Source organism: Drosophila mauritiana, chromosome 3R (assembly GCF_004382145.1).
Source record: "Drosophila mauritiana strain mau12 chromosome 3R, ASM438214v1, whole genome shotgun sequence".
NCBI classification, from domain to species: Eukaryota; Metazoa; Arthropoda; class Insecta; order Diptera; family Drosophilidae; genus Drosophila; species Drosophila mauritiana.
In genome coordinates, this window is record NC_046670.1 from 27,044,637 (window position 1) to 27,069,305 (window position 24,669).

Consider the following 24,669-nt stretch of genomic DNA (forward strand, 5'->3'; position numbering starts at 1 on the left):
GCCAATAAATCAAATTGCGAATTTTTACTTGGAGCGCATATTATGCGCATATGTGAGGAACCCGAGGATATGCTCTCGCAGGATGCAGGACACCAAGTCACTCAGTTTGGCCGCCTTCGCCTCGTTCTTTATTGTAATTTGTGCGAAATCCTTCAAATCCCGCACATTTATCAAGTATATTTGCCCATAAATCAGCTCACATGCGTGCAGTTGAGGTGGTGTATCCAAAAATCGGGGGGAGTGCCACTTTCCCGGCCGGAAGTTAATGTTTTAAAATGGCCCATAAAATCTTCGGCAGCTATGAAAACTTCGCCATGGCCGCGTCTAATTTGCACATTTTCACTATTTTCTCAAATTTTCCCGCTTTCCCTTTCCGCTCAGCCATTGTTCTCGATTTTTTAATGTGGTTATTTATGCGTCCTGTTTATGATTTTATGTGCTTTCTATGCTAAACAGATCGCCAGCTCTAGGTGACGTCATTTATCATCCTCAACGACTTGGGGGCGTGGCGGGAAAATTTCGACGATAAACCAAACCACTGGGAGATAATTATGAATTATTATCTCGCGGAGCAATGCCATCGCGATTACTGGGAAATTAGCACTGATAATTGAGAGAGCTTCACACATGATTTGGTAATAAAGTGCGTTTGAGCCAGGGAATTTGGAAATGCAAGATATATGGGGTAAAAATGTAACCATTTTATGTTAATTCATAGAGGAAAAGTTCCCAACTACATGGCCATTGAAAAGTCGAGGCTTTTGTGAGTAAACTTGTGGCTAATTTGCGTTTAATCTTTCAGGCATCTGGCGAACTTTGGCCAAGAAAGAAATGTCTGGGGAAACTTTATCCGAACGACAACTTTTTGCTGGCTTTCAAGCCAAACCGCTGTCTTGGGGAAAATGCTTTCAATTATTTAGGGAAAATGCAAACGTCCGACTAGCGATGGCACATTACACATTACATTCATAGATATATATTTAGATAAGTATTTACGACTCGCCCGTCATGTTGTCAATAACAATTTGGCAACGACACAAGCATCCAGCTAACACAGCGAGCACAACCCCTTCTGCTTTTGGGAGGACCAGCTCGGGATGGGGCAACAAATCGCTGCAAATTACATTCATAAAATTTTATCACCCAATATCGGAAATGGATTCCTTGTTGTCCGGACGAGCTGGCAGACTAATGGCTAAAGTCTGACCCGACAAAGGATTCCGCTCCGGGATCAGGACAACATCTGCGTGAAAGCTGCTGAAGATGAAGCCAAGGAGGTCCTGGAGAAAAGGGGTCTCTCGATGGTCATAAGCACTCATAATTTCAATATCATAGAGTGCCAAGTGCATGGAAATGGGCCATTTGTGTGACCATTTTCAGTTGATGGAATTTTAAGGTGCCGTGACTAATGCCCAAGAACTGTGAACTGCGAACTGCTACTAATTACTCGGCATTACTGGGCCAATTTCACTGGGTATTCGTCATTGCCAAGGCGATGATATATTCGGTCAGCGGCTTCGAGGAATCTCTGGAGGGCAAAGGGACGGCATTCAATCATGCCAACTGTTGCCATCACTCAGGCTCAATCAGTCGCAGTTTCCCGGGGAAACGGAAGGGTAAGTAATAAATGAAAACGGGGTCTTCGGATTACATAACGCCAGAACGCCCTTTCCATGTCCTCTTCGGGTTACACGAGACAGTCTGGTCAGTCTGGTCAGCGGCGGGTTGGGATTATGTGGGGTCTAACCACAGAAGGGTCCTGAAGACGGGACGTGTGTGACCGCAAAACGGCTTCAAGGCTGCCCACAGAGATTGGTGCCTGGCCCTGGGCAACCAGTTGATTACTGGGATGCGGATTAATCAGCCATTCAATCGTCATCCGTCCCGTTGACTTGCACATTTAGCTTCTTCAGCAAGTTGCTCCAGCTTTTGGGGAGTATTCTTTTAATTGCCCGGGAAAATCGGGCGGGGAAATAAATCCATGCCCGCTACACTTAAGGGACTTCTGCAAATTACAACTTTCAATCATTGCCATTTCCGGAACAAAGAACAACACAAAGAAATCTATCAAAAGCATAACCAGTGACTATGCTCACCCCCTAGTATTTACAGGGTATGCGATTTGGGTTAATCATAAAAGCGAGTCGCCGAATCCACTAGGGTTTAGAAACAACTTCAATTCTTTTCGTACTGCATACTTTTGAACACAGTTATGGACTATTTTTTATGACTATACCCATCATATTCTTTTTATACTAAGAGGTATCACATATTCGACCAGCACAATTCGATTAACCCTCCACCGAGCACGCGGCCATAAATTACAGAAATTTGCGACATAAATCAAGGATGAAAGGACGACCACAAGGAGTCGCATATTGGCAGCATATAAACTTTTCACTTTTCAATATTTGCTCGGACAACATCTTTTGTGTGGCTTCGCCTGCAACTGGGTGGATTTATGTGTTTGATTTGTTTGACATATTGAAGTGGTCAAGCATGAACCACCCGGCGGGCGGGGAGGTTGCCAAATAGAGTGGGCGTGTCCGGTCCTGGAAAAGTGGTCCAAAGTTAATTGATTAACGACACGAACAGTTGAAAAGTGGAACACTTTGGCAGGGGAAGAAGCCATGTGGGAAAAACTTGTTTATCTGTCGGCCCAAATATCCGACAGAGATTTGTACAATTTCCACAGTGATTTGTGGCCATTGTCCTGGCCAAATTGTCCAGCATTGTAGTGCGTAAAATGTCCTGTGGCGAGCTTGAGACATTTTCTTTGTCGCAAATTGATTGGAATTTTACGAGAACCGTACCTGGTTCTCATCTAGAGCTTCGCTGGTCAAGCCTTTGCTTGCTCCACATATTCCATTCGGGGTGGATTTTCCCCGCATTATCCGGCTCATATCGCTGTCATTCAACTATCCACTTATACTTATTTATGCTTTTAATAAGCAGCATGACATGCTGCAAATGTCAAACCTCGGCTGTCATTCAAATGTAGCCATGCAGCACTGCCCTCCACTTCCTCCGCGCTTTCCGGGCACAGGATGCGCTTGATTACTTGACATCTCGCCTGGTGTATCCATGTATTAATGAAGGAAATAAATTTAATTTCGGCAATTAATGCCTGGCCCGGTCCACTGGGGGTCCTTTGGCGAAGGTCCTTTGGCGAAAGTCGCCGGCATCAGATGTCAGCACTCCACTTCTCACAATCTCTGGGTTCATGTTTATCATTATTGACTCGTGAGCAGTTTCCCCAGCATTTCGTAATCAAATATCGTCGCTGCTCCTTTCACTTTCTCCGCCAGTATATTTTCGCAAATTGCAATAAAAGCGAGGCAGCGCAGAAGAGCGGTGCGGGGTAACTACTTTCCCCGAGGGTGGACATCGCTTAGTCATCATCCTCATTTCATCGCCGAAGTTGCCATCATCGTTCCGATGATTGTCATCATTGGTGCGCCATTGTCTTGGCCCCGGGCGGCTTATTGGATTCCTCGAGTGATACTTTGAGACTCCTGAGGAGTTCCACTTCCCTTTCTCCAGCAGCTGTCCGTGGTCACTCCAAATCCAAGCAGAACTGTATTTGCACAGAGAAGAAATTATGGAATGAACTATGAAATAAAGGAAAGTCCTTTTACATTTTCAAGATATGGCTCTGTTTAAAGGAACTTCGAAATAGTTAAGTTAAGTAATAAAAAGGATCTTTGACACTCCAGCCCATTTTTCCGCTGTGTGTACAATGAAAACTGGCACAAAAGTTGCCCAACTGCGGCGCTTCTTTGTTCCAGGACCACTTCAAAGGACCTTAAACCTGTCAGACCAGCTCTCTTGTCTTTCTGAGGACACGAGGTGTGAAGTCCCCTGTCCGCTCATTCACTCACACACTCGATCATTCACTCACACACTCACTCCCAATTAGCGAATCAAAGAGGAAGCGAACCTCAAAGGGAAGCGCTGGAAAGTCTGGTAATAACCTGATTAGAGATTAGCAGGAGCTCGCGGCACTGGGGCTTAATTAAATGCTACCTGGGAAAATGGGACGTGCCACATGTGAAAGTGAAGCCGCACAAAGGAGCAACAATTTCCATTTTCCCCGTCGCGGTTTTCTGGTTGTCTGGTTTTCCCAGCGCTTTTCCAGCGCCCGCGGCCAAAGGATAATGGCTCTGGTCCTTTGCCTCGTATCCATTACACTCGACTGGCGATGACCAGGAACCTGGGGTTGACCATGGGATGATGACTATGATTCCGATGATTCCGAGGGGTGGCCAGTCCGGCGATTAGTCGAGTCCATCAATGGCACATCAAACTGTCCGGCAATAACAACAATGGGACCATTCAATCAGCGCGCATAAAAACATAAAGAGATTTTAATTTTTTGATTATGTGTGTGCATGTCCTGCCATTTCCCCCCGGGAAAAGCACCCCTCCCCCTACTCCTCCTCACTCCCAACTCCTCGTGTGGAAATCGTTAATCAATGAACTTCATGCGTGCTGAGAAGGGTCTTTCCCTGGGTCACTCCGGCTTAGCATAGTAAAAAAGAACCAACATCGATGAGTAGTTGGCCGGAAAAAGCAAGTTGATTAAATTTCAATGTTGAAGTCCTGCCAAGGACTCGAGAACTGGACCCTTATTCTTTCCATCCAATGCGGCGTAATTTCGATTTAAGTAATTTCCTTCTTTAGCATTTGGATCCAAAAGGAGCAAACCGATAATTGGGGTCAATCAAGGGAAAATGGCGTGATGAACTTGATTAGAAACAGTTCGCTGCGATTGCAATTAGGGAACTAGGACCTTAGATTATACCTTAATTTAGTCCAACATTTGTTTAATTGGAATGGTCTTGAAGTCTCAATGGGATTTGAAGTTGTATATCACGCTATTTGTTGCCACACATAATAATATGTTCCCAGAAAGTAAGTGTCCTTTCCCTCGAGGATATATTTTAATACTGCAGAATGGCTTCTTCTTTTATTGATATATTCCGCATGTAATATAATTTTGCATTCAAGTACCCTAAATATTTTACCCTATGTGGAATTGGTTCATCCTTATTGTTCTCCCCCCGAGATCTCTACTTTCTGGTCCTCCTCCTTCCGCTCAATTAAACATTCGAATGCAATTTAGAGAATCCTTCCCGCGGCATTTATCCCGACCAACAACAAAAGACAAATCATTCCTATTAATTCCGCACTCGTGGAATGTTTCATTACCAGTTACGACCGGCACTTTCGGATACTCCATATGTGCCTTCTTTTGTAAGGATACGGATTCGAATGCATAAGGATTTCAGCTCCGATCTGGAGAAGGAGTTCGACCTGGAGTTGGGTGCTCAGCTTACTTTTCATTTGCCTGCCCTGCCTTATTACGTTCATTCATATGCAAATCGCTGGACTGTAATACACGCACAACAACAATAAAGCCGTGAAGGGGGGAAAGTCAACGGAGGTGGAAAGCGCGATGGAAGGAGAAAAGCCGCTGGAAGGAGGCTGCTCCCATTGTGAGGCGTTCGCCAAAAGCGATTAAAAGAAAACTTCGTCAGACACTCAAAAAAGAGTACTTTCATTTTAATTATTCAAGTTTACTTCATTTAACATCCTTCAATTAATTTTGAATTAATTTTTATATTGAAGCAACTTTCAGGAAACTGTTAAAAATGGGTTCAATATCTTACAACACCCTATTACCTTAGCTTATTTTTTTTAAGTGCATCCTTACCATATGAGGCTGTACTGAAAAGGATCTTGAAGAAGTCCGCGGAGCAGGGGCCTTTCACCTTGTAACCCGAAAATGCTCAGGGTTGTTGCTGTTTGATGTATTTCCCGACTTTTCCTCTCCCAACCCTGAAAGCCCAGCGAAATCGCTTTATGGGGTTGGTCCGCACTGTCTGTAGTGTACTGTACCTTTATCCTGCAGTATCCCATATAGCAAATACCATACAGCATATCCCATATCAAATTTAAACGAATCGCTTCCGCTTAACGCGACTGCCCGGAGTTAGGGTTATGTGCATTATAATTTTCCAACATCAATTCGAAATCCAAATTGTATCGTTTCCATTTCCCCCGCTCTCGCATTTTCCCTATTTTCCGTGATTATTGTTTTGCATTTCCTTTGTTTGGCGAAACAATTAATGTTATTTGCATAGTTGGTGGGTTGCCCAAATGTTTTTGGGATCGCGGGGCCGGGTCCGCATGTGGTCCAATTTGGAACGTTTTGTATCTGAAGTCCCGCCTGCGGCACTCTAACCTTTCTCCATCCTCGTTAACTGGTCTTTTTTGGCTTTGTCCGACCCGGCTATCAAATTGTATTTGACTTTCCAAATCTGCCGAATGGCAGGGAAGTGGAAGGGCGAGTGCCTCTAAGTGTCTGACTGACAGGCTCAAGAGGTCCTTTTTCCCAATTTCCCGCATTATCTCGAGTGCTGCGTGCTAATGTGCAAAACTGTCCATGTTGAGCAACTTCAAGTTTCGCAACCTCTCCGCTAGAAACGGAATTTGCAGGGAAAAGCCACTCGAAATCTTGGGAAACTTGCAAGTGTTTTCCCATGCCCTCATGTGTGGCATAGCTGCGCACCTTATTTATTTATTTCCCTGGCCAAATGACACGAATTTGTCATCTTGGTACAGTCCCAAACATGCTCGTAAGGCCACCACCCCTTCCCAGCGACTGACACTCACATATGTCGCTGTTTGTTCAGCCCCACCCACCGAAAAATGTCCTTAGGGCGGTGGTTTGTTTGCTCGGCGGCTGAAAAGTTCAATTAGAAAAAAATGTTACAAAATGCTTATAATTAAGTTTCACTTTTTCGTATGCAAATGCGCCGCCCTTTGTGTAATTGGAATTAAATATTCCGACCTGCGATTGCCCCGGAGCTGTGACCTGCGACTTGACCTAGTGTGCCATATAATGGAACCACCTTCTTTTAAATTGGAATTCAGATTGAACAAGTTTTCCGCGCAGAAATCATAATTGCAGGCAATCATCCACATTTAAAAAACGAATTTAAACGGAAGGATGTCTGCTTGATTTGCAAATAAATTTCGGCTTGTGCCTTCATTTGCCAACAGCTTGCTGCTAATTTTTAATAAACATTGAACGCGGGTTCAAGTGCTTGATTTTCGCGAGGGTTGCCACAGAAATATGCAAATTTGCACATAACAATTTTCCCATAATGCGAAAGTCATCCTTCGTTCGCCTCACGTGCGCAATTATTGCTGCATAAGGAAAAATCGGAGATGATGATTATTATCGCGAGACAGTTTTCCCATTAAGCAGCGATTATGGCGATGGCATGTGAAGGATCCTGGGAGCCAGGACTCGGATTTTATTTACTCTTCATTTGGTGGCCACGTGCGTGGGATGACTGCACTGTTATTAACTGCTGGGTACACTCGCGTCCCAGGCCATTCGATTGCATATTTATGGGGATGTGGGTCTACATCTTGTGTAGAAGTGTAACTAAAAACAACTTGTAGCTACTACTACAGTTTGGATCATGAAAGTATCTTTATTCAAGCAACTTGCTGTAGAGAATGGTTATATTTGGGCTTATTTCGACGCCTAGCTGGAACTCTTCTCCGATGGTAAGTCCGTGATCTTCCCAAGTGATCCGTTTGTACGCGTCCACCCAAACTTGATCTATAGAGACGGGTTATGTTCTAAGTTATAGGAACGAAACTGTTATTACTGCTAATATTAAGAAAACAAATCAATCAAATTCTACCTGCATAGAAATGTTTGAAAAAGTTGGGCAGAGAAGTTGCATTTTTGTGTGGGAATTGTCGCTTTCCTAAAAAGAAACTCAATGAGATGCTTAATTATTGTTATTATGGAAACAGACTAACCTCTTTGATCCCAGCACTCCGTCCCTCAATCAGCAAAAACATGCACAGATAATATAATAATAATATGCCCAGCAGCAGATAGCTTTTCATTGCGACTGATTTACTTGAATTGCACTTTAAGAATGAATAGTAATATGGCGTCTTGAGCACATAATTCTGATTAATCGCGAGTTCAGTTGAGATAGCAGCACTACGACTGTATTCAAATAGGTCTGTCCCTCCATTCATCTCATAAGCAATCCATTAACTAATGAAAGCGATCCGGATACTTTGCCATTTTATTTCATTCCATTCATTTATTTGCACTCGCATTTCCCTCTTTTTCGCATTTTAATTTCATTGAGTTTATACAACAATTTGGCCCAAATGCTGGCACTTACCCTTGCAAATTCCACAATTGTTGGGCTTTGAGGGGTGCAGAGCACCCTCGTCGTCATGCAAAAATTGACTAAAGGATCCAGGATATGTGTCCTGAGACGCACTTGGCATTGACATTTAATGGCATGTCAACGTCTGTGTGGCACGTTGGCATTTATTGATACGAAGCTCAGTTAACAAGTCGATAAAGTTTTATAGTCGAGGGTCTCAGCTGCCGTTAAATGGAAATGGAAATGCAATTGCCAGTTTTTTACGGGGAGGGGAGGGAAACAAAGCATCGGAAAATGCTTCTACCTGGGAAAACCCCTTCTTCGCCATATGGCTAATTTTATAGCTGGCCTTCTAATTTCCCACTCTGCCAAAAAAAAACAAACTTTTCACAAAGCGCAGCACAATGCAATTATCAAACTTCTGAGGGGTTGCCTAGTTGGTAAATTGATTAGAAGACTTTTCCGCTCTCCCCACTCGTTTGTACTCTTTCGCAGGACTTGCCAGGACCCCTGCTAAAGTAGCTCAAATTGACTTTATAATTGCCCGGTGGGCGTGGCCATAACCGAATTACTCCGCCCAGTTGGCCATTCAATGTTCCTGCGGTCGCCAGTTGGCCGATGTTTTGATTGAAGCGTAAGTAGCCGGCTCTTCAGATGTGCAGCACACAAATAGGTTTGAAAAATTCAATATTTCATTCAACTGAATACGTATTTACAAGTACTTTATACACAGATTCAAGCGTTCCAACGGATAGCAGCGTGCAAGTGCAGATACTATCTGAAATATGAATGAAGCAAAGTACAAAGAAAGGGTTATCGAGCGATACATTGGGTCAAGGTTTATGAAATAAAATAAATGAAATATTTAAAGCCAGATAAGAAACATTTCCATTTGGTAAAATTGTTAATAATTATGTTGATTTCATTTCATGATGATACTGTTCATTTCGAGTTTAAAGAACGATTAAGACTGTGATCAGACTGAAAACCGGTTATCATTTCACCCAGTTTCTCGTTGACCGTTCCGCGAAAATCGAAGCTTTTCAATGTCACTCATGTTTGCCAATTCCCCAATCAAAATCTAATTTGTGCGAGTGTGAGTTTGAATGGGTATACGTATGTGGTTCAAGGTTAACAGAAATCGCCAAAAAGCCGATAATGAGCTGCACAAGCATATGTATGAATGAACGGCGCCCCAAAGTCTTGGATCTGGTTTTCGAGCAGGTGTCGTCGCCAGCTGATAAACATCATGAATATTAATGCACACATCATAATCACCGGTTGGGGGCACTAAATCAAATGCAGCCCGCCGAAGAGTCAAGTTCACTTTCACTCCATGACGCACTCGCGATGAGCAGTCGCCCCTCGAAATCCAAACTCAAATCCCTCTGCTCGGATCTTTCGGTTCGTTCGTATCTTTCTTGTTCGCTTTTGGCCAATTTTGGTCAGTGGCCCACTGGCACTCGGCACTTGGCCACAACACCTGCGCACCGCATACAAATGGCCCATGGAGCGCTCTTTTCTGGGCTTCTGGCTATTTTCGGATCCCAGGCAGGCCTGATGAATGGGCCTGCCACCGATTTGGGCACCGATTTGGCTGACTTTTGGATGGGCTTGTGGACTCGGCTTTGTTTTTGGCAGCCATTGCATCACTCGGCTCGCGAGCTGACCATTTTTTTTATGCTTTTTAAGCCTCGTTTTGAATGCACGCGAATGGCGGGTGAAAGCAAAGTGTGGCAATCAATGACGACATCAAGCCGAAGACCACTGCATCGGCGGGTTTGAGCAGCTGGCCGAGCGGTCAAACAGCTGTTATACAGCTGATATCGAAAATACACTTAAAGAAATACATATAAACATCATATTCAAAGGTGTAGATATAAACTTATACCCCTATGACACTACATGAACAGACTGATTCAGTCATAAAACATACTGATTGCAAGTTCAATGAACTGGTTATATTTTCGAGAAGTAATTATTCTCAAACAAATTTCAACACATGAAAATTATATTTGTAAACCATTCAAGATGTCTATTTTCCGGCAGTTTAGAGTTACAATTTCCCGGCTGAGTCAGCAGCAATCTTCAACGGCAGCCCATTTCAATTAAACTCCACAGACGCGGTAAATATTCAGTAGTTTATTTAAATAGAAACATGTTTTTCAGACTTTTGTTAACTCGCACAGGCACTCACATTCCGCACTCATTCACTCACACGCTTAACCAAATAGTTGATGGCTGTTAGATAATTAGCAAAATATGTACAAATACGGTAGATACAAGTATGGTAGAGGTAAACAGATCTGAATCGGAATCCCGCCCACTTCAATTAGGCGCCAATTGTTCCTCCCCCAGAATAAAGAAATCTGACGTCAAGCCATTTTGGCCTGCGTCGTCAGTTGGCTCTTTTTCCTCTGCTGCACAACACTGTCGATCCAGTCCGTGTATTCGGCCACGTTAGTATAAACAGCCGGCTTCCCGGCCATCCCGCACTGGGTGAATCCGTAGCTGACCACGCCGTAGGCCACCCACCGGGAGTGCTGTCTATCGAAGTACATCAGAGGTCCTCCGGAGTCGCCGGCACACGTGTCCTTCGCGAACTCCCCGCCGGCACAGATTTGCTTGGGACCCAGTCGCACTCCGAATCCCTCGAGGATCTTGGTGCAGTTCTCATTGGAGACGTACGGAATGCGCAGCTTCAGCTTGATGGGACTGTGGATGTTGATGAAGTACTTGTTGACTGCAATAAAATCAATAATATATTTTATTAATTGATTTAGGTGAAACAACTTGTTTTCAGTAAATGGAATATTTTCCAGAGACATTGTATAAACACAAGACTTCCGTGCTGAATGAATTCAGTAGACAGCTATGTCTAAATTATGGAAAGTCCCATGTTTTGGTTTTCAAAAACTTCCATTAATAAAGAGGTAAACATTATTGTTCTCCGCTTTAATAAAGCTGGCATTGTTTTTCCACTTTAAAACATAGAAGAACATATTATAGCTTGAAGTTAAGATATGAGATAACCATAATATATCCAAAATATTGAGTATACTAACATAAATCCGTGCGACCCCATCCGGAAACGGAGAACATGTGGCCCTCGGCCAAAGTCAGTGGCTCGGATTTGTTGGGCAAACAGATGGGCATGACGAAGTGGGTGAAGGACACGGGATGCTTCAGCCTGATAATGGCGATGTCATTGTACTTGTAGTTGGAGAACTCCTTGTACTCCGGATGCACATGGATCTTTTCGTAGGCAATATCCAAAGCGGCATCCGCACAGCTCAAATAGTTTGGCTCCTCGATGCAGTCGGGTTCCGTTTTTACGTTGAATTCGCCCAAACGCACATGCTTTCTAAACGGATTGTAAAATTCGTTATAAACATACATAAAAACATTTTAGTTAAAATTTACTCACAATCCTTTGCGATCACGAACTCCTTCGCCTTGAACACAATGGGCAGCTGTTAGGATATGGCGATCATCGATTAGGGCTCCGCTGCAGCCGTAGTCATCTAAAAATATTAAGAAAAAATGGTGAAAAAATAAAGGAAATGAAAATAAACACTTTTCTAACACCTATTTAGACTCACTCGAATTGTAGACCAGCAGGGCCAGCCAAGGAAACTCGTCCAGTTCGGCGATTTCCCCTCCGTAAATTCTATTAGTCACTTGTTTGCCGCACTCATTGAGTAAATTGAATCCCGAACTTGGCTCCACCGTTTGAATGCGCCGCTTTAGTTTCTTCCGCTTGAATCGAGCGGTGACATCCAGAAATCTTCGGTACTCGAACTTGGAGAATTGGAGCACGGGAAATAGGTAATCCTGGCCATTCGCCGGGCAGCAAACCAGGGATTCGTATGAACCCTGCGCCTCCGACACTTGCTGCTCCACCTCGCACTGCACCTTCTTCAGGAAATTAACCTTCTCCGCCGGCAAATTGGTGGCATTCCGCACCTGAAGATACGCCTTGCACCTGCTGACCTCCAGGCACACTCCCCTCTTCGTCTCATTGGGAATGTCGCACTCCTGCAGGACCTCGGCCAGAGCCAAGAAGCGGTAGAAACAGCCGAAGAGTATCCATAGTCGCAGAACCGAACCGAGCATGGGTAACAGTATTTATAAGTGATCTTGAACCGCAGATACAATCCAAATCCAAATCCGATCGTCTGGCAAGAAGAAGTGGCGGCAAAGGCTTACGAACCGAAACTGAATGGCAACGCAGTTTGTATAAGCGGAGTGCCAAAAAGCGAAAAGCCGAAGACCCCGAAAAGTCGGAAGAGCCGAAGACCCCCGGGTCTTCAGTCTCCAGTCTTCAGTCTACCAGCTCAAAGCTCCAACTCAGGTGTCAACAAATGCGACGCCCCCGCCCCACTTAGGCGGCGAAAAAACGAGTCCAAAAGTGCAGTAGTCGGCAGGTCGACCGATACCGATCGTCCGGCTGGTCCGGTTATAATATATATTGCATAACCGACTCAGCTGGCCAGCTGGTTTCACTTTCGTTCAAGGCGAGAGTCTGGCTCTTGGCTGGTCAAAGCTCCTCGCTGATGGATTGCACACTTTTAGGCGGCGGCGGTTTGGCAAAGCTCTGCCACTTTGTTTTGGCCAAAGTCCACGACTACGGCTCAAAACAAAACACCTGCCAAAACCGGAAGTTGTTTTCTTGTGGTTTTCTGGCGCCGTATTACCCGCCAATTAAAGCGCGGCTTGTCATTGGGATCCGCGATTGTTGAAGGTGTCGCATTCTGCTGGGAAATCCAAAGGTTTTCTGACCAGGTCAACCACCTCGTTGGGCTGGTGATATTACCTAATATTATGAAGTATATGTCTGTATCTTTCCCAAGTCAATAAAAAGCAAATCATATATAAAACTTCTATTTGCATTAATAAATATTTATGTCTACTAAAATCTAAGTTAGTTACTTTGCTAATCTAAGAGTGCTAAAGATCACAATTTTTGTTTTGAACATTCAATGTGAGTTTGGGACTTAAGCCCTCACATTCTGCCTGATCCAGATGTCGTAGGCAGCCACATTCGTGTAGACTCCGGGCCAATCCTTCAGTCCGCACTTATAGCCGAAGGACACGATGCCCTCGAGGACCCAGGTCTCGCCACGGAATCGCATCAGCGGTCCGCCGGAGTCTCCGTCGCAGCTGTCCTGCCGGAACTGTCCGCCGGCACAGAGTTGGGTGGGCTCCACGTTCACCTTGATCTGCGAGAATCTCTGGCGGCACTTGGCGGGATCCACGTAGTTGACCGTCACCTTTTGCTTCACGGCACTGCGGGCCATCTTCAGAGTACGGCCCCAGCCGGCCACGGTGAACTGCTGGCCGGACTGCCTCGACTCCGGGCCCACAGACGAGGGCAGGCAAATGGGCTGGATGTTGTCCGAGTAGCGGACGTTGCGCTCCAGGCGAATGAGACCAATGTCGTGCACCTGATTGGAGGCCTTTTCGCTGTATCTTTCGTGAACCCGGACCTCCTCGAAGCCCAAACGCTGGACCTCCGGCGAGCAACTTCCTCCACCTGGGGGGCAATCCACCGCGGTGCGAGTGTCATGCTCGCCCAGTCTCACCGACACACTAAAGCAAATGAGAAACAAGCCGAAAACAATTAATGAGCATTTAAGCCATTAAACACTAGAATTAAAACGCTAATTGGTGCTTGGTCAATGGAGAATCGAGAGCGGAGCGAATTGAGAACCCGAACGCCCGGGTCTGTGAATCATCACAACAGGTTAGCAAGCGGCTAAGCACAGTCTAATTAATATTGGCCAGGTCCAAGCCTGGGGATCCCTTTGGCCTCGTTAGCCGACTTAGCCGGAGAATTCAGCCCGTTTCGCGGAATTATCGGACAAACAAGCGTGAATAAGCGATGACTTTCGCCCAAGCCGAGAAACTGGATTGGAGAGTAGATCTTAGCATACCAAAACTTGATTCATAAGTCTATTGATCTGGTGCCCATTCATGAATCGGTGGGTCAGATCTATAGTAAGTCCCCTAATCCTAAAGTCGCAAACATCAACAATCAGTTACTAAATCTTGGTGGAATCTCTAAGCGAAACCAATATAAAGTGGAAAGATGAGTAGGAAGTTTTCCATGACACTTATGCGGACTGATCTTGTAGAGATGCTCAAAGCAGATCGCGGGAAAAATTCCCCTTTCTTTGACATGAGAATGTCTGGAACAAATTGGGTTTAAAATCTCTGGAAATTTTTCGAAGAGATTAGAAATTAGTTTAGGGATTTACATAAGCTTCGGAAATTTCCATAAAATATAATAACATCTTTTCCATCTTTTGTTTTAACCACAAAAACTAATTAATTTTGTAATTTGATGAACATGTGTACGGTCCCTGACCTGCCTCTTTTAATTAAAAATTCCCATTAGTACATCTGAAACCCACTTTAGATACTCACAGTGTTCCGATTTCCCGTTCGATCCTGCCAGTCAAACAATGGGCCGCCGTAAGGACATATCGCTGGTTGATGAGGGATCCTGCACAGGCGGTGGACACACCATTTCCAGATCGTCTGCGGTACTCCAGCAGGACCATCCAGGGAAACTCGTTCACATCGGTGTCCTGGCCATCGTAAATCCTGTTCCTGATTGCCACGCCCCCGCAGGATGGAGGCTGAGGTAGTAAATTCGAGCCGTCGCCAGTCGATGATTTTCGAAAAGGTGTTCTGCTGGTGTCTGGCTGGTTGCCAAAGCTCCAGGGACGTCTTTCTTGTCTGGGAAAAGCGAAACTCTGGGGTCGCTCGTCCACCCAGTCACCGCCAAATCCACCGTAGTCCGGAAAGGTAGGATCCTGGCGTTGGGTCCTCACATAGCCCGTATCCTGGGTGCAGCAAACATAGGGCTGATTATTCCTGCCCCTTCCACAGGCCGAGGACTTGATGAAGCTCTTCTCCTGATCAGTCAAAGTGGCCCGCTTCAGCACGGAGTAGAGTGTCTGACATTCATTAATGAGCACGCAAAGTCCAGGGGTTTGATTGGGATTCATGCACCTCGAATCTGCTGAGGAGATAAAAATATTGCAATCAGGTTCTGCAGGGGATGCCCCTAAATGCGCGCGCCACTTTTCAGACATTCTTGCGGTTCAGGAAGGTGATGTTGCTCCAATCTGTACAGATTGATCAAGGCACACTTAAAGAAACATCGTGTATTAATTATGAAAACAAACTCAAAACTAAAGCTCGACTGCTTAAAGTAGTCCAATTTACAAACTAATATAAGAGTGCCTTGAAAACTACTAGTGGTATATTTATTATATAGAATCCATTCGATGACATTAATGGATAATCTCTTTGATATATTTTCAAAGTGATTCTGTACTTTTTCTAATTTTTGCAATGCACTTTTCGGGGAACTGCCCACTTTAAATTCTGGCGCGTGCAATGTACCGAATCAAATGATCTTGTCGAACCGGCTTAATTTGAAATGCACTTGACTTCCTCGCACTTGTGCGTATTTCCCACGATTTTGGGAATTTTTCAATGGCCAACACTCACACTGGGCTTTGGCCTCGTGGGCAATCAGAATGCAAAGAATAACCGCCGCGAACACTTTCATTTTGTTGCTATTTTAATAACTGAATTTATTTAATAAACTTGCGAGTGCGATCGTTTCCAGCTGACCCGATAAAACATACTGTGCAATGGCTGGAGTTGGTCAGAGCTTTTTATAGCCGCAGCTTCAGCTTCGTCGACCGAGATCTCCGATCGGTTCTCGATCGGAACGCTACAGTAGCGGGTTTAACAATCGAGCACCACTGTTCTCCGCGGTTTAAGCTGCGGTTTAATCTTCAAATCTAGTGTCTAGTACTATGCGATTTGTATCTTTAAGATGCGTATCACTAGGTGACCAGGTGACACCGAAGGTTCTCACTTCCGAGTTTATGGTCAGGAAAACCTATATTTTGGGTGCAACGAACTTGCGGAACCCAAGACCTCAAGTCAATGACGTTGGTTAGGATTTCCTCTAAACGTTACCAATATTTGGTTAACAGGAAACGGTCCAAAGCTACCACGGTTACTCACCCAATAGATATGTTCTATATAAAATTGTACCAAATGGTGACATCGCATGTATTTAGACACTTGCATCCCTTCAGGGGGTTTGCCCGTTTGTCATGCATCATCTGCAAGAGACCAGGGCTCGTAAATGATATATATCAACTATTCCATGCAAAATCCACCGGCAGAACACTGTCATTCCCCGGAACGCCTGGTGATTTACCAGCTAACAAGGTGCTGTCTATATGTATGTAAACCAGTTCCTAATGCGAAGAAGACTGAAAAATTTCCATAAGCAAAAGAAAAAAAAAGAAAATACAAAACCACTAGAAAAGAAAAATATTAATTGGCAATTAATATAACAACAAATCAGCAGAGATATTAATAGATACATTCCAAAGTTCAGAGTCTATTTTAAAATATAAATCCATTACATTTATTAATATTATTTTCTGTTTCTCCGTGTATCTTGTAAATGAGCTTTGAATCTGCTTTTTGCGCACAAAACCCAATGTTTCAGTCGCCTATCTTTCAGTAACAGTCTTTGCGGTATTTAAGAGTCAGTTGGTGGCCGGAAATAACCACGGGATACATTTCGGACATTTGATACTTTTATCCATTTGATTTCAACGGCTGAAAAGCAAGGCAAACCCTTTAATTTCCTGGCTTTTCCCTTGCGTTGCGGGTTGTTAAGGGGATCAACATGTTACCGCAAAAGGGTTGAGCACACGGAAAGTTGAAAGGCAGCACGCGGAAAATGTCAGCGCCAGATAAACGGAGTCTTTGTGTTCCGGAAAAACAGGCCACGGGTCCAGAAGTTCCGTTCTGCGAGGTCTAATTAGGCGTGGAATATGTAAGAAATGCAGCATCCTGCTGTTAAATGAGAAAAAAAAAGAATATTAACCTGACAGCGGTGGGATTCGAACCCACGCCCTTTCGGACTGGTGCCTAAAACCAGCGCCTTAGACCGCTCGGCCACGCTGCCGCAATGAGGCGGCAAGCGCCGTCTAGAAAATAAAAGGTTCTGAACAAAAAATTTACGTTTTTTTCTAAAAATAGAACAATTGGTATTTGAGTAATTACTCGCAGTAATTGCGTTTGTGATTAGTCTCAGTTTATCAACGCTAAATACAGTATGTTCTATTCTTATTGGTTTGCTGGTTTAAAATGGTGGTTTCTGTTTTGTGGTTCTTTTTATGCAAACAATTAATAATTTTTGTTGTCTTCGAAATGTCCACTTCCACAAGCCCACGAAAAGACACTTAAAATACGAGAGCAAAATATGGCACAATTAATAACAATTACTCATAAGTAGTTCATCTTTAAATGTGCCTTTAAGCGGGCAATCTCTTAAAATATTGGCTGTGGTTTCGGCAAAATATATGACTGACTGGAACTCCAGCTATAGAAATATGTTTTAATCCTTGTGTTTAAAGCTATGTATGTATATACCAAATAATAACATAATTATAATCACTGTATGTTTAATATGAGTGATATCCAACTTGACAATACGATTAATTCCAACATATTCTGAATAAGCTATTAGCACCAGCACCTGGTAACGAAAAATATTTAAGGCTACTTATTATAATATATGTATGTATGTATTTTGTTATTTATCACCTATAAAAGAATATAAAAGAAACATTCGTAAAACAAAGAAAGAAAGACTGAAGGGTAAGAACACAGATTTGATACAATTTGTAAGCCATCTATGGCTTAAAAAAAGCAACCTTAGCATTTTTTTTTAATGTTCAAAAAGAACAAAAAAACTGTGACAGCGGTGGGATTCGAACCCACGCCCTTTCGGACTGGTGCCTAAAACCAGCGCCTTAGACCGCTCGGCCACGCTGCCTGTACTCACACGTTGTCAAATGCGCAATTTCAACATAGCGAGCCTTGAAGTTGAGCACACTAGCATTATTGGCATAATTTTAGGGTGGATTTTCCAGCAGTGTTGCCGACACTCGTCTCAAAAAAGGTAGTTCGAATAGTAGTGGTTGCAAGTACGGAAATGAACATAGTCAATTCATGGGCGTTCCTTAAAAAACATTTTGCATAAACAAAAAAATCGCTAAAATCTGAGGAATAAACTCTAGTCATTTGCGTATTTAGTATGGGTAGTAAAATGTGCTAAAATGCTATAACAAAGGCAAATACTTTACGAGCGACATTGCCAGCGAAGCGATTCTAATTCATTGACAAACGCATTTTGATTTTGCGATAACGAGAGTTGGGGGGCGCGGGTCACCTTTGACTCAAACTTCCCCTGTTCTCTGCCATTGACCCCCTTCTGAGGTCACGAGGTCCTGAGGTTGTTGCTTTACGATCTCAGCATTTGCACTTCTCCGCTCGACTCCCTGTTTTTTTACAGAGTGCGGTAGCAGAAGCTCCAGGTTTTATAGCCTTTTTATGTGGCCATAGTTTCGCTTTCGCACTGGCCTTTTACGAGCGTTTTATAACTTGTTTACATTAGGCGAACACCACCCGAAATGTCACGCAACGGAAGTGCTGGGAATCGTTCTATGCAAAAATCTATCAAATCGCTGGCGGGCTGCATAAAAATCGTCGTAAAGCGATGGCTACGGATTTCGAACTACAGCAGCTGGCATTGGCTGTATTCCCGGGGAGAAGGATCCGAGATTGGAGAAGTGCAGCGAAGCGATTTCCCAAAGCGTTTCCGTAGATAATTCGGGAATTAAGTGGATTGGATATCGACCAACTCGAGTTCAAAGCATCCAATCGATGGAATGGGGCAGGTGAGTCGAATGGTGGCCATAGTGGCTCTGCTCCTGCTGATTGCTCCACAACCAGCACTGTTGAACAGTGACTCCTCAGATGAGTCACTTGAGGCTGAGGCGATTGATAAGGAGATCGAAGATGCAATGGGAAATATGCAAGCGCTCTTCGAATTCGGCAGCGGAGTCACTGGAAAGGAATCCAGGCAAATCTCTAAGGCCTTCGTGAGTTCTAATGTTAACATATTTCAATTCTGTATTTACCGTTTTAATGTGTTTCCAGGAAAATCTCAGTAATTACATTGTAAAAAAATCCAAACCCAAACGCAAAGTGCGTGGCAACAATATGCAAATCATTTTCTGAAATCACAAGATTATGACTCATTTTCTGAAATCACCAATTTCATTCGAAACAAAAACATTGTAAATAAAAAAGGAAAATAGGTACATTTGTAAACACTAAATGATGTTAAGTGCAACGAATTGATTTCCTAGACAATCTCTTTTGAGAACTTATTCACTTTAAAGCAGTTCTATAATGGAAGCCCCATTGTTAGTATATCTAGCCCTTTTAGTCTTGTTTGCTCAAGAAATGCAGGCAAAGTTATTAGACGAAACAAAAGCGGAAAAAAAGCTTGTGAGCCATAAAGTCTGATATGTGTAACATTAAAAAATAATTCAATTACGTTTCTCCAGTCCAGTTTAGAAGACCACAATGACAAGGTTTTTAACATCGAACCAGACGAAAACGTTAAAATTCGATTTGCTTACCAGCTACCAATGGGGATAAAACATACAACTAAAATCGGCAAGAAAAAGAAGAAGCCTGAATACTTTTTAAACTTTTTATTTAACAACTACCGAAATCCCCAAAAACCCTTGGATCATAATACACTCGCCAAAAAACTGAAAATGCGACGAACTGGCAGACGATTGCTGCCCAATGGAATGCCAAATCCTTATAAGTACTTTCCGCTTAAAGGCGAAGATATGTAGATACTATACTTCACAATCTATTGATTTGCTTACTAACAAGCAGACCGAAATGTTTACTCACTGATAATAAAAATAGCTCTTTAGTGCTTATTCATTCACAAAAAAATACCCCAAGAAGTGAAGCGATTTTGTTCTAATTTTGATAAGAGCGAGTTGGTAATCATAATTTCTTATCAAAACATGTTAACGATCGATGTATATTCTTGAACTTGAGCTTCCGAAGGGTGATTAAATCATAAATTAAGTGCATTAACTTCATTAACTACGTGTAATTAAAACATAATTAGGGTATTTAATCAAATGCCGGACACCTTCAAGATAAAAAAACCAGACCTAGGAGACATCGACATTGTTATCTTACACTATTTGCGTACTTTTTACTAGACTAGAGGAAATATTTGTCAAAATGCAACCGTGTTTAAAATGGATCGATCACGAAAGTGGGTCTTAGATAAGAACTTTGAACCTTAGATAAAAGTGCTAAATTTTTCGTATATAAAGTATGGAAAATTCGCATTTATCTTTAGTTCCATATCCAAACATGAAAATAATAGTAGTCGGTCTTTTGTTGGTGATTTCCTTAGTTGGACAACGGACAAACGCAAAAAGTGTGGCCAACACCTTGGTAATTGAATATAAAGAGAAATTTGAAAAGCACTATTATTGAATCTTAAACTTTAGGCCAACGAAATCGGTCAGGATGCCTCCGCTTTCGGTAATGAATTAGGCCAAGAGGTCATCCAATATGGCCAAGAAGCCGCCAAAAGTGGCGTGAAGTACGGAGAAGCAGCAGTAAGAATTAAAAAATCCAAGGAAGTCCTGGTTTCTAGCAATATTTAAACATTTGTAGGAAAATGCGTCCTCCGTTTGGGAACTTGGAATGGATGGCAGAATTTTTGGACACGAATTGGGAGATGAGGGCAATTTGTTAGGACAAGAGGCTTCCAATAGCGCTATTAACTTTGGACATCAGGTGTCCCAGGAAGCGGTAAGTTTAACAAGTACAGAAGCAATTTAAAATTCTTCAAATGTTTTTCAATTCCTTATAGGAAGAGGCAGCCAGTGCAGAACTCAAAGCCTTGGCAAGCCAGTCTGCCAATCAAACCAGTAAGGTATGTATATCTTTTACAATGATAAATACGTGCATATTCCACAATCGAATGTTACTTTTGTACTTTCCAGAAATCTGTCAGTAAGCGTGATGTATCAAGTAGCAACGAGAATCCTTCGGTTACCTGTGCTTGCACCTGTTCCACCGATGGTGGTGCTACCAATGTGGGAAGTAAGGTTGCAGAGTCGGCCGGAAAGGCAGCTCATGATGTAGCCGGCGCTGCTGGAAATGTGGCCTCGAGTGTTGCTGGAGCTGCTGGACACATTTTCCACGACGCCGGCAAGGTTGGAGGCGACATTGGAAATGCTGCTGGAAATGTCGCTGGAAGTGCAGCAAATGCTGCTGGAAATGTGGCCTCGAGTGTTGCTGGAGCTGCTGGCACTATCGCTCACGATGCTGCAGGTGCTGCATCTAGTGTTGCAAGTGATGCTGGACACATTTTTCACGACGCCGGCAAGGTAGGAGGTGACATTGGAAATGCTGCTGGAAATGTGGCCTCGAGTGTTGCTGGAGCTGCTGGCACTATTGCTCACGATGCTGCAGGTGCTGCATCCAGTGTTGCAAGTGATGCTGGACACATTTTCCACGACGCCGGCAAGGTTGGAGGCGACATTGGAAATGCAGCTGGAAATGTAGCTGGAGATGTTGCGCATGATGCTGCAAATGCTGCTGGAAGTGTCGCTGGAAGTGCAGCAAATGCTGCTGGAAATGTGGCCTCGAGTGTTTCTGGAGCTGCAGGCTCTATCGCTCACGATGCTGCAGGTGCTGCATCTAGTGTTGCAAGTGATGCTGGACACATTTTCCACGACGCCGGCAAGGTTGGAGGCGACATTGGAAATGCAGCTGGAAGTGTAGCCGGAGATGTTGCGCATGATGCTGCAAATGCTGCTGGAAGTGTCGCTGGAAGTGCAGCAAATGCTGCTGGAAACGCAGCAAACGCTGCTGGAGATGTTGCTAATGCTGCTGGAAATGTAGCTGGAGATGTTGCTAATGCTGCTGGAAATGTCGCTGGGGATGTTGCAAATGCTGCAGGAAATGTCGCTGGAGATGTAGCTAATGCTGCTGGAAATATTGCACATGATGCAAGCAACATTTTCCACTCTATATTTTAGAGTTTCTCTCTACTTTTAATATAATAATAAATGAACGAGCAAATTAATGAGCGATGCACTTGTTATACTTTAAGCACTAGATCTCTATAAAATCCCATTACATTTCTGTTTTGACTTCTGAACGCTTACAGTCGATTTAATTTTAACTTTCTGATACTAAGACTTGACTTGAGACTGTCGTTTATAGATTAAATCACCTTATAGATACCGAAAGGAAAACCCTGAAATTAAATCAAATGAGCGATCAATCAGAATCAAAACTTACCGCCAAACAGTTGGGAATCAAGAAGCACTCATGTGTGATTCGTTATTATTGGCGGCGTCACAGAAGTCGGTAACTCCCACATAAGCCAAACGATAAGAAATGCCTATAAATGTAGTTTTGCTAATAGAAGTGATTCAGTGATTCTCCGATATTACGAAAAGCAATAACATGCAGTCTTTTACAATTCTAACCCTTTTTGTCATCGTTCTGGTGGCCCAGAATGCTAGAGCTGGAACCCTCACCATTGGGTCCCTGATGGGAGATGTGTCCCAAGTGGCCGTTGCTGGGGAGAAGGTCATCCATCAACTGGAAAAGGCTGTGGCCCGCTCCCAATCGGATTTTGTCCAGCCAACCACTTTGAACATCCTAAGCGACATGGGAAACGCCTTGGGAGATCTGGCTGTATTATACTGTATAATACATATTTAGTTTGATGTTTACCTAAAATATTTAATATTCTTTCAGAACGCACTTACTAGTCTAAGAGTGGAGAACGATTACATGCAACCCGAGGCCACCAATCTTTTGGGCGATGTTCTGGGTGGAGTGGGCACTGGTCTCGGAGATCTGGCTGTAAGTTACAGATCTGGAAAGTCCGTTGGAAACTTCCAAGAATAAGATGGTTCTTTTATGCTCATAGAATGCCATTACCAGTCTTAGTGTTCAGATGACGAACGCACCTCAGGCTCGCAGTCTTTCGGTATGTTAATTACAACTTATAATATTAAATTATTAAAATATTCTTAATTTTTTTAGTCCAATGGTGCTTCTATCATAGCTGAAGGAGGAGTAAGCTTGAGCGACTCTCGCGAATTCCACATGAGTTATACTAATTATACTTGATTTGCAGGCCGTAAGTGCGAAGACTATTGCCGCTGCCGCTGATGCTGCTGCCCCCTATATAAAGCAGCTAAATGCTGGCCTAGGCGATCTGGCTGTAAGTGGCCCTTAAGAACAGTTGTTAATCAGATGAGTAACGAATTGTAATACCCCTCGCAGAATGCCCTCACCAGCCTCTGAAGAACTTTGAAGCAGTTCAATTAACAAATAAATATTCAATCGCGCAAAGAGCTTAGTGAGTGCTTCTTTTGTGTACCAATTTGGGCAGAGTTCATCAACAAGTTGGGCATCAATTAGTGCTGGGTTGTTTTGAAATCCAAGAAGAGTAAACAAGCTCGGGTTCCAGAATCAGAAATGCTGCATCTGCTTCTAGCTCGATCCCCAAAGGGGGTTATACTCGTAGCCAGAATGGAAGAGGGGTCAAATGATACGAGGTGAATCGAAGTCGGAACACGTGATTGCCAACAACATTAGGGGCTCAAGTTTCCAAAAAAAATTGAATAAAATCCATCAGTAGAAGGAGGAAGCGCCATGCACACATGCCGGTTTTTGAATAATTTTTATTATGACAAGTAGGTTGCCTTTGTTCCTCGAACCGAACCGAACAGAACGGAATTAGGTCATGGCGAGGGGAATAGGAATCATACGGGATTTCGGGGGAGAAGGTATGGGGGTTCCTCAACTCCGGAAGACATTCCCTGCTCCTCGAGGCCTGCTATTAAGTCACTTTATCGAGCGGCAAATGTCTGTTGCTCCTCCTCCGCTCACACACGATCCCAACCGCTCCCCCAAGGAAAGTCGTGCCAGCCTGACCTGTAATTATGAAAATTAACAAGCATTTTGGTAATTAATTTCGGCAACCCTTTGGTCGCCTCCCAGCTGTGTGGCACCCATAATCCCGCATCAATTAAAATGCACAGCCCGTAATCCCCACCCACAAAACCTGACTAACCGATGTTCGTGCGAACACTGGATAAATATTACAATAGACAAAAACCTTAATACTTTTAGGCAAACAGGAACTTTGAACACCCTTCAGACCTCTTAAATGGAACACTCTATTCCTTGAAATTTTAAAAATATTGAAATAATGATATGTTTATGTTCAGAACAGCAACATGAATAAATTTATAAACAACTACCTGCATAATTACCAATCATTTACATAGCCTATGTTTTATAGAGTATAAATATGATAATAGAAATCGTTTTCATTAATTTGTGACACTCTCTGTCCATCAGTTGGCCGTCATTGTTTGGGCCATTAATTGGCGGTTTGACAGCTAGCCGAATCCACGGATCGCAGTTACCAGTTGCGTGGGTGTGATTCGGTAATTGAATCCCATATATATATACTTGCAGA

The 24,669-nt window shown here is 43.4% G+C and overlaps 6 protein-coding genes and 2 non-coding genes across 15 annotated transcripts; 3 read left to right on the forward strand and 5 right to left on the reverse strand.

Moving 5' to 3' along the window:
- Positions 1 to 7,477: 7,477 nt before the first annotated feature.
- LOC117144694 lies at positions 7,478 to 8,053 on the reverse strand. 2 transcript variants are annotated; one of them, XM_033310017.1, is made up of 3 exons: positions 7,846 to 7,973; positions 7,725 to 7,790; positions 7,478 to 7,659 (listed from the first exon to the last, which is right to left on the reverse strand). In XM_033310017.1, exons 1-3 carry the CDS (start codon positions 7,933 to 7,935, stop codon positions 7,513 to 7,515), a joined length of 303 nt encoding a protein of 100 aa, XP_033165908.1. In that variant the 5' UTR covers positions 7,936 to 7,973; the 3' UTR covers positions 7,478 to 7,512. The 2 variants fall into 2 exon arrangements, with proteins under 2 accessions (XP_033165908.1, XP_033165909.1); XM_033310018.1 differs by having other exon boundaries at positions 7,547 to 7,639; positions 7,846 to 8,053.
- Positions 8,054 to 10,340: 2,287 nt separating this feature from the next.
- LOC117144363 (phenoloxidase-activating factor 1) lies at positions 10,341 to 12,412 on the reverse strand. Its single transcript, XM_033309482.1, has 4 exons — positions 11,816 to 12,412; positions 11,641 to 11,737; positions 11,279 to 11,577; positions 10,341 to 10,956 (listed from the first exon to the last, which is right to left on the reverse strand). The coding sequence occupies exons 1-4, from the start codon at positions 12,327 to 12,329 to the stop codon at positions 10,589 to 10,591; spliced, it is 1,278 nt and encodes a 425-aa protein (XP_033165373.1). The 5' UTR covers positions 12,330 to 12,412; the 3' UTR covers positions 10,341 to 10,588.
- A 695-nt stretch (positions 12,413 to 13,107) lies between these two features.
- Positions 13,108 to 19,055, reverse strand: LOC117144364 (serine protease 7). 5 transcript variants are annotated; one of them, XM_033309486.1, is made up of 4 exons: positions 18,109 to 19,055; positions 16,266 to 16,366; positions 14,643 to 15,243; positions 13,108 to 13,805 (listed from the first exon to the last, which is right to left on the reverse strand). In XM_033309486.1, the coding sequence occupies exons 2-4, from the start codon at positions 16,306 to 16,308 to the stop codon at positions 13,211 to 13,213; spliced, it is 1,239 nt and encodes a 412-aa protein (XP_033165377.1). In that variant the 5' UTR covers positions 16,309 to 16,366; positions 18,109 to 19,055; the 3' UTR covers positions 13,108 to 13,210. The 5 variants fall into 5 exon arrangements, with proteins under 5 accessions (XP_033165377.1, XP_033165378.1, XP_033165375.1 ...); XM_033309487.1 differs by lacking the exon at positions 18,109 to 19,055 and adding an exon at positions 16,424 to 16,526; XM_033309484.1 differs by lacking the exons at positions 16,266 to 16,366; positions 18,109 to 19,055 and adding an exon at positions 15,738 to 15,993.
- On the reverse strand, positions 17,147 to 17,226 carry Trnal-uag. Its single transcript has one exon. It is a non-coding gene; the product is annotated as a tRNA-Leu (tRNA).
- Positions 18,020 to 18,099, reverse strand: Trnal-uag. The gene has a single exon. It is a non-coding gene; the product is annotated as a tRNA-Leu (tRNA).
- Positions 18,994 to 20,084, forward strand: LOC117144367. 2 transcript variants are annotated; one of them, XM_033309491.1, is made up of 3 exons: positions 18,994 to 19,207; positions 19,266 to 19,313; positions 19,679 to 20,084. In XM_033309491.1, exons 1-3 carry the CDS (start codon positions 18,995 to 18,997, stop codon positions 19,976 to 19,978), a joined length of 561 nt encoding a protein of 186 aa, XP_033165382.1. In that variant the 5' UTR covers position 18,994; the 3' UTR covers positions 19,979 to 20,084. The 2 variants fall into 2 exon arrangements, with proteins under 2 accessions (XP_033165382.1, XP_033165381.1); XM_033309490.1 differs by lacking the exon at positions 19,679 to 20,084 and having other exon boundaries at positions 19,266 to 19,450.
- Positions 20,085 to 20,324: 240 nt separating this feature from the next.
- LOC117144362 (circumsporozoite protein) lies at positions 20,325 to 22,323 on the forward strand. Its single transcript, XM_033309480.1, has 5 exons — positions 20,325 to 20,603; positions 20,660 to 20,770; positions 20,829 to 20,966; positions 21,028 to 21,090; positions 21,161 to 22,323. The coding sequence occupies exons 1-5, from the start codon at positions 20,481 to 20,483 to the stop codon at positions 22,199 to 22,201; spliced, it is 1,476 nt and encodes a 491-aa protein (XP_033165371.1). The 5' UTR covers positions 20,325 to 20,480; the 3' UTR covers positions 22,202 to 22,323.
- A 277-nt stretch (positions 22,324 to 22,600) lies between these two features.
- LOC117144366 lies at positions 22,601 to 23,537 on the forward strand. Of its 2 annotated transcripts, XM_033309488.1 has the most exons (6): positions 22,602 to 22,868; positions 22,932 to 23,039; positions 23,107 to 23,166; positions 23,223 to 23,255; positions 23,317 to 23,403; positions 23,466 to 23,537. In XM_033309488.1, the coding sequence occupies exons 1-6, from the start codon at positions 22,635 to 22,637 to the stop codon at positions 23,484 to 23,486; spliced, it is 543 nt and encodes a 180-aa protein (XP_033165379.1). In that variant the 5' UTR covers positions 22,602 to 22,634; the 3' UTR covers positions 23,487 to 23,537. The 2 variants fall into 2 exon arrangements, with proteins under 2 accessions (XP_033165380.1, XP_033165379.1); XM_033309489.1 differs by lacking the exon at positions 22,932 to 23,039 and having other exon boundaries at positions 22,601 to 22,868.
- The last annotated feature ends 1,132 nt before the right edge of the window (positions 23,538 to 24,669 follow it).